At 40.2% G+C, this 8,177-nt stretch overlaps 1 protein-coding gene across 3 annotated transcripts in view; it reads right to left on the minus strand.

Annotated features, from left to right (window-relative positions):
* ctnna1 (catenin (cadherin-associated protein), alpha 1) overlaps positions 1 to 8,177 on the minus strand; it is a 75,795-nt gene that overhangs the window by 31,801 nt on the left and 35,817 nt on the right. For all 3 annotated transcript variants that reach the window (XM_019869914.1, XM_019869915.1, XM_019869916.1), the window contains exons 8-12: positions 5,117 to 5,197; positions 4,792 to 4,944; positions 1,486 to 1,578; positions 892 to 1,048; positions 548 to 748 (exon numbers count right to left, since the gene is read on the minus strand). In XM_019869914.1, the coding sequence (XP_019725473.1) occupies positions 548 to 748; positions 892 to 1,048; positions 1,486 to 1,578; positions 4,792 to 4,944; positions 5,117 to 5,197 (685 nt within the window). The remainder of the gene's footprint in view (positions 1 to 547; positions 749 to 891; positions 1,049 to 1,485; positions 1,579 to 4,791; positions 4,945 to 5,116; positions 5,198 to 8,177) is intronic.

Below are 8,177 nucleotides of genomic sequence, written 5' to 3' on the forward strand. Positions count from 1 at the left end.
TATATATTTTTTTTTTTTTTTTGGTGTAAGTCGGTCGATTTTTCTCTGTTGTAAAGTTAAATAATAATGGGCAAAGTATTGTAATGTAGTCAATTGTTGTGCATGTAGTTACTCTTTGTTGCTCACATCAAGGGACCAAAAAATATAAGTCGGAACGAGTTTATTCATTACAGATTTTCCCCATTAATCAACAGATATATCTGTTAGCAGAATTTTATTTAAACAATTATTGGAATCGGCCGAAAGAAAATGTCAGTTGGGCTGCAGTTTATGCTCGTCTGTTGTTTTCATTGACTAATTTCTCCCACAGGAGGTTGCCACATTGTGATTTTCCTACTGGTATTTGTTTGGCTGTTTTCTGTGCTCATTTGATGACTTGTTGCAATCATGCAGTCTATGTATAAAACAACAATTGAGTTGAAAACCAACCAATTTAAGATCATTCTAGCATGATTAGGATGCCTTTTTGAAACTCCTTTAATTCTCTTTCTACTGGTACAAACATTTTGTTGCTGTACTCGTTTTCATCCTTTTATGCAAGTTGTACCTGTGTCAGTCAGGAGCTTTGTGGCCTCCAACACCTTCTCTGTGTATATTCCGGGTTCATAGTTGTCCATTTCAGAAGTGACCACATGGACAACTCGGGCAGCACGGCCTCGAATAGCCCCAGCAGTGCGATCCAAACCATCCACGTCTTTCTCTTGCAGAGCAATAACACATTTATTCACGTCCTCAAGGATGTGGTTCTCTGGGGGACAATAAAACAGTTACAGTAAGTACAATTCCCTACACTATGATTTGCACCATATATTTTGGTAATGTGGGTCTTATAAATCACCATGACTTGCATCATATATTTTGGTATTGGTAGTGTTTCAAAGTACTACTTACCAGAGACACAAAGGAAGTCATCGATGGATGTTATGTCGTCAACAGCATCAGTGAGGACTCTGACCTGCTTCTCCCATTGTTCCTTGAACAAATCCATATTGTCTTGTGCCACCTTACTGTTAGGCTTTGCAGCTAAGGCCAAAGCCGCATTAATCACCTGCAATCGCCCAATCAAAAATATGTTGCCGTCATTACGATGACTGTAATAACTGCAGAAACTGGACAATCAATAACACCTTAAACTACAACTGTAGTATTGAAACCGTGCACTGAGGATAGCATATTTCAGGAAACAATTGAATGGGTTGAACGAAATTGTGAAACTCCGACTAAATTCAATGTGCAAGTTCTATTATTAGCTTATTGCAGTTTGAAGAGTAAACACTTGCGTAACTATTTTGTACTAGAACACAAAAGTTTGCAGGAGTCTATAATCAAAGCCTTTAATGTGTACACCGCTATGTCTACAATTACAACAATATTTTAATACACGTGCTGTATTTCTTTCCATGGTTATACATAGAGTTCCTATATTTCACAACTACAGAAATCAAAAGTGAATTTGATGCAAGTGGGTGTAAACAGCAGTAATACCTGAGGGCAAAGAGTTTCCAATTGAGATGCTGCCATCCGGACCAGCTTCACTCCCTCCTCGTTGTTGGAAATGGAGCAGGCTAAGTTGGCCACCTTAACAGAAGAATAAGAAAAAATTGGCACACGCCAGAAAATAAGCGAGAAACTTCAGATTTTTCTTGAAGACTTGAAAGATACATGACAATTTCTAAAAACAGTTTTACATCTTCCCAAGAAACATTGCGCTTCTCCAAAAAAAATGCTGGTAACCATGAACGAGAAGAACTCTGCCAAATGCCCAGTCCAAAATGTGCTGTAGGGTAATCTATTACAATTTGACTTTTCTACAGCAGGAGAAAAAGTGTTGTCACTCGTCTGTTTCTTGTCTCTGCAATGTTAAATGTTCACCAGTTAAATTTAACTAACAATCTTAAAAACCACATGGTTCTGACAAATGTGGATCTGCTTAAATGGCATCCAAAGATGAATGTGGGTCAGTCATAACATCATAACGGTTTCAAACAAATGTGTATAAACTAATGGACCATTTGCCTTGAGGCCACCAACCCTTGTGCTCATATCACGAGAACAGAATAGTGCAACGTTGATACTTATTTTGTCAAAGACCAATTTTAAGAGCACAGATTTCAGGATTTTGATCGAAAGCGACATCACTCCATCTATGCTGCGTGTGGACAAAGTTGTTGGTGCCACGCGAATAAAGATTAAAAAAAAAAAAAAAAAAATTGCAAAATTGTCACTGAAATGACGTGAAGATAAAAACTACCCAATTCACACACACTGCTTTTGAATTATCTTTGGTCATCTTATAAGAATACAGCAAGAGACAGCAAAGCTATAAAAATGAGGTTTTGAAACTGGAAGCACTGCACATTGTATTAAAATAGGATTAGCTTCCCACCTCCCACTTCACCTACATTAAGTTATCCATTAAGTATTTTACTCTTCAAGTAGCGATAATACATACAAGTGACAGGATGAGCCTGTCAATGTCCTGAGGTCTGACAGTGAAGTGTTCCTTGGCAATTTAAAAGGTCTCCTCCCTGATGTGGTGCCCCATTCTGTGCAATTCACCGGCAGTGTGTTTGGCAAAAGCTTATGCTACTCTATTCTCACTCGACCAGCCAATACAGTGGACTTGTGGTCAACCGCCCATGGGGAGATGTCCCATTTCAAATGTCAGCATTTGATGCTTGAACACGGGCATTCAAGGAATTGAGTGAAAGTACACTAATGAGGTCAGCTAGTGGTGCCTCTGGCTTGTTGCTTCTCCAAGGTCATCATTTTGTGGTTTCTCAACTGCGCTCATGTCCTTAATAGGGAAACATTCCAATGATCAGCATGGTAAGATTTTGAGGTTGTGACTGCAGAAATCACAGATGAAAGTGGACTTTCCTGAAAATTCCGGGGGGGGGAATATACAGTCAAACCTCGGTTTTCGGCCATAATTCGTTCCAGAAGGCTGTTCGAAAACCGAAATTGTTCGAAAACCGAAACCACGCTCTTTTTAAAATAAAAATGTTTACTGAACACGTCTGCTCACAATGGAAAGCAACACGAGGAAGCATCACTTCCTCGTGTAAGGAAGGCGAGAGGTGTCAAATGGTGCATTCAAGTGCGCTCAGTTCATTCGTGAACAGAAATTTGTTCGTCATCCGAGGCATAAAAAACACGAAATTTTTGGTCGAAAACCGAATTGGTTGAGAACCGAGACGTTCGAAAACTACACATAATATATATACATACACATACACACACACACACATATACATATATATATATATATGTGTGTGTGTGTGTGTGTGTGTGTGTGTGTGTACAGTAAAATGAACAGCAAGGATACTGCGCAGAACCCTCAAGCTTCCTGGCCTCTGGTAGAGGACCCGAGCTGAATGGAGGGGATGGACACCACCCGAGGGGTGAGACGAGCTTATTATACTATATTATATACAGTAAAATGATTTTAACTGACTTACCAGGTTTGTTGACCTTTCTAATGTAGTCGGACAAAAAAAATCTCCGTTCAAGTCCTTTTCCTCAAGCCATGACCACTTGAACGTGTTCCTAACACTCGCGTCTATTGCACGTATGTCAGCTTGCCTGTCTACCTGTTTGAACATTGCGCTGGTCCCGTACCTAGGCGATCACGCATGAATTAGTTTAAACAAAACACTATTCAAATACTCGGCATTCAATGATTAATCTGCCTTTTGTGTGCACACGTGCACCTTCTGTGGCTTCCGTTCACGCCGAAGTTATGATGAAAAATATGGCGAGGCCATGAGAATGAGATGGGAGGGGTGTTACTGTTACTAGTGTTAGTGCCTCAACATGGCTACGCTCGTGAAAGCAAAATTTGGACAAAAAGGGAAACACACAGATTGGCAGAAAAACGTGTCCGTCCGACCTCGAGCGTCGTGTCATCTCTGCTAGCTTAGCTGTTGTCGTAGATGAAAGCTTCTTTGATCTGTGACGTCCGTTGCGTCGGCGCTGATTGGTTGAAACCAAAAGACGCGCGCGTGTGTGTACATGTTCGCGCTGACGCACGCACAGCAGAGAGCAGCGGACTATCGAGTGCTGAGGCGCGCTTCGCTCGAGTGGTGTCGCTACAGGCAAAACAACGAACTCAAACGCGTGTTTGTTCAATGTTGTCAACTAATATCCGGATTTTAGGTAATTTTTCCTCAATTTTCCAGAGGAACTTTCATGAAAATTTGAAAATCCGGAATTCCGGGAAAATCCGGAGGACTATCATCACGAAGCAATCAACACATTGACGAGCATTATCCATGAGCAACAGGTTAAGAATTCAGCCGGAATATGGCGGGAGGAAGGTTAAACCAGTCTATTTTGTAAATCATTCACTACAAAATTGAAACACAGCACAACTTTAAGTCAACACTAAAAAAAGAGACTGGCTAATGGACCTAGAGGAAGTTGATTAATTCTAGTAGGCTGAGTAAAATAAGTCAATTTGGGAAGAAAAAAAAAGATTACCGTAATTTCTGGACTATAGACCGCACCTGATTATAAGCCGCACCACTACATTTTAAAGGAAAAAATATTTTGTACACACATAAGCCGCACCTGTGTATAAGCCGCAGGTGCCCATATTGTAACATGAGATATTTACAAAGAAATACGGTACACAGGCGGCCGTTAGAAGTCTTTATATAAACCGCTTCATGAAATAAGCTGCAGAGTTGAAAGCGTCTGACAAAAGTCGCGGCTTATAGTCCGGAAATTACGGTAGTCTTCAGGTTGAATTGGGTTTTGACAAAGGATTCAGTCAACATTGTGCATTACCTCGATCAACTTGTTGGCATGCTCACGGAACACCTGTGCATATTCCTTCACTTCTTTCTCGTTGCCATTCTTTGCAGCTTCAATCAAGACCAGGAGGGGTACGTTGGTTTCCAAAAATGAGTCAGACACATGGTCCATTACAGCTTTACGCAGCTATATTGGTGAAAAATAGAAGAAAATGGCAATGTTTTAAGTTTTCAAAGCGTGTATGATGCGGCATTTATTCACTTGCTTTATTGCATTAATGGCAATACTAAAAGGGCAGGGGGTGGAAAAGAATAGAGTTCAAAAACCACAAGGTCAAATTAAAAAACAAAAAAATCACCTGTCTGCGGAGGTCTCTGGTTTTCTTTGTCATCCTGTCAATGGCTGTGTTCAGAGCATCACTCCTGTCCTTTCTGCCGGCCTGCAAAGAAAAAAATGGGAGGATCACAGACTGCATGGTAATGATTGTTTCATGATGTAATACCCAAGATCAACGCAACAACAACAACGCAAATTAATTTTAAACTCTATGTGACTGAACACCATCCACAAACCATTCACATGTGCATCCAGGATCCTGGAGATGAGCATGAAGCATACTACGGCTTGTACAGAGTAGTTGACTTCACTGTCCCACAAAAACATACTGTGCGTGATGTCAACTGGTTGCTGTCTTTGACTTGAGAAGACAATATTCTAAACATGAGCTCACTGAATGAAATTAGCTTTTTTTTTTATTCATTTAAATGCTCTACTCTGTATTTTCAGCTTTGTTAATTGAGGGAGAACCAGTAAAGGAGAAATTTTACAATATTTTCCAGACCACACTTTCAAAGTGGAAGAAGAGCATGGAATTATTTTACTGCAAACAAAGAGATCCACAATTATTTGCATATATTTATGCATGTTCTATCCCGCTCATCCTCATTAGAGTCATTGGTGTGCTGAAGAAACACGCACCAGAACGAGGAGAGGTTACCCAGTTTTGCCATGTTCTGCAAAATTTTACCTGGCTGTCCCAGCGGCAAGGCAAACAAAATAATTTTTTTTCTCTGGCTGAAAATATCATGCAACCTTGAAACAAAGCCTTCACCCAAGCTACAGTATGTTGCTGCTTGTGTTCTATTCTGCATGCTCTTGGTAAATTTAACATATATTATCCATAGTCAATGAAAACATTACAAAAATATATATATAATCCTCCTGTAATTATTATTTTTAATGAAGCTTCTGTATTGAAAAAAACGTCAGTTACTAGTCGTCGTCGTCGCTTCGACTTTCATCACATTAGTGTCGAGTCTGTCAACCAGTGCTGGAAGAAAAGTCGACCATTCTCAGAGTCATCGATGGTAAAATCAATTCGAAAAAGATTAGTTTGTGACAGTCCTACAGTCGACTTACAAAAAATCTGCAACATCTAGCTGTATCAAAAGCAGTAGATTATATCCCATGAACACCTTGGCAGTGCTTCGGAAGTGCAAGGGCAGCTCTGCAGCAACTCGCCCAAATATTTTGATCTGTCACTGGGCTTAAATGGAAAACCTTTCGAGATATGATACAAGGGAAATTCCCCAAGTCAAAGGCACCAGTAACCGGAGAGACACATTTGATATAAGATTTCTGGAAGAAATGACACCCCCCCTCCCCCCAAAAAAACATCATTGACTAATTTTCCTTTTTCAGTTGCACCATACTGTAGATAAGTCTATGTAAGGACTTTTACGGCTTTGGTGTAGTAGGAAATGGGTCCCACAGAAAAGTACATACTAATCACCCAGCTGGCTACTATAGAGGTGCCCCTGAGCAAGGCATTGTCCCGACTACCCCAGCTCAACTTGTTGCAGTACTTTTTGTGCACCTCTTACTCTGAATCTCTGCTTGCAAACATGCATGTGTGACCTGGTTTTGTGTGGTGTGTTTAACACAGACGTATGTATCGACGTGCCTTACTGATTCTGCAGGAAAATGTGAAAGACAACCAGTGATCATGTTTGACTTTGGAGGTTCCACTAGTACAACAATAAAAATTGAAACAAATGAAAATTGTACAGACATAGTACATTTATGAACGTACAATTTAATGTAAGTGAATAAATTATGGATAGAGCATTTAAACTCTTTTTGGCAGCAGTGAAAGTTACGTGCAAAGCAGTAGTAAAAGTCTATCCACTGTTCCCCACAGAACAGAGATGTTCAGCCTCATTCTGCAAACTGCTCAAGTGGAAGTTAGCAGAACTAAAACTTTCTCACAGACACAAACTGGTTGGCTCCCACAGAAAGGCAGAGAACATTAGCAAGGTTGCAGGGCAATTAGATAGACACGGTAGAGCAACAATGAATGAACCAGTTGGATTCTGGGCTTTTCACCCCCTTTATAATGTGCAAATCAGATGCTACACCACCATGGACCTGCCTCATCGCTCAACACTGTTTGGCTATCAAGAGGGGGTAGGTAGTGCACACAGAGACAAGGGATCTCGCGGGGTATTAATCCCCGGATTTTTGTTTTATAGTTTTTCAGTTGGATGCAGTTCTGTGGTTGAGTGGCTGCTCTGTCCCGACTCTTGCAATCCCATTTCATGGCCTATATTTAATTTCTACACTAGAGCATTCAAAGGCACTTCTTCAGGTGCTTATTATGGAAGCCGTTTGTCAGTGGCAGCTTTTACGGTTCTAAAGTTAAGTCTATGCATCACTTTAATTAAGGAAAACTTAATAACATCCCTTGTCCACAAAAACATCTAAGTGGATTGTGTGAAAAGTTATACATGCTGTAGATGTCAAATCAGTTGTTTCTCCAAAAATGCTTTCATGCGTACCCCACCCAACCTATACTACAATCCTCCAGAGGCATCACACTGGGTGATTCACAAGTACGACCGTTACATGCTGGTCGAGGAGAATGAATATACAGTAAATATTCTCTAGTGCGGACTCGTGTTTGCGCTGTCCAATTTGTCCTGATAACAGAAATTCCTCATTTGGGAAATGAGCATGGTACATGTCCTTTATGAACCTGCAAGTATGTTGACAAAATGCACGTGTAACAACACAATCAATAAAATACAAAAATATACTGTCCAAAAACTGTTTATACAACAAAAACTGCAACACAGGTGTATCCAAAAAAAAATCACAACAGTAAAATACGTACAGTATTTTAATGTTTATTTTTTTTCTGTCTTGGGAAAAAAATGTGTCTATTTTGGATTGTTTTGTTGGACGCATTCTTTGGTTTATGGCAATGTTTGCCTGCGTGTCATACAGTTTTCTTGCTAGTTGCAAGTAATTGTCCCATTGATCACCGATGTCTGGTAATTCTTGTGCATACTGAAGGATTTTTGTTGCCATTTGCATTGCTTCCTCGCTGGATGGTGGCTTGTCATCAGGAGTTGAATCGA

This window comes from Hippocampus comes, unplaced genomic scaffold (genome assembly GCF_001891065.2).
Source record: "Hippocampus comes isolate QL1 unplaced genomic scaffold, H_comes_QL1_v1.1 scaffold9, whole genome shotgun sequence".
Lineage (NCBI taxonomy): Eukaryota > Metazoa > Chordata > Actinopteri > Syngnathiformes > Syngnathidae > Hippocampus > Hippocampus comes.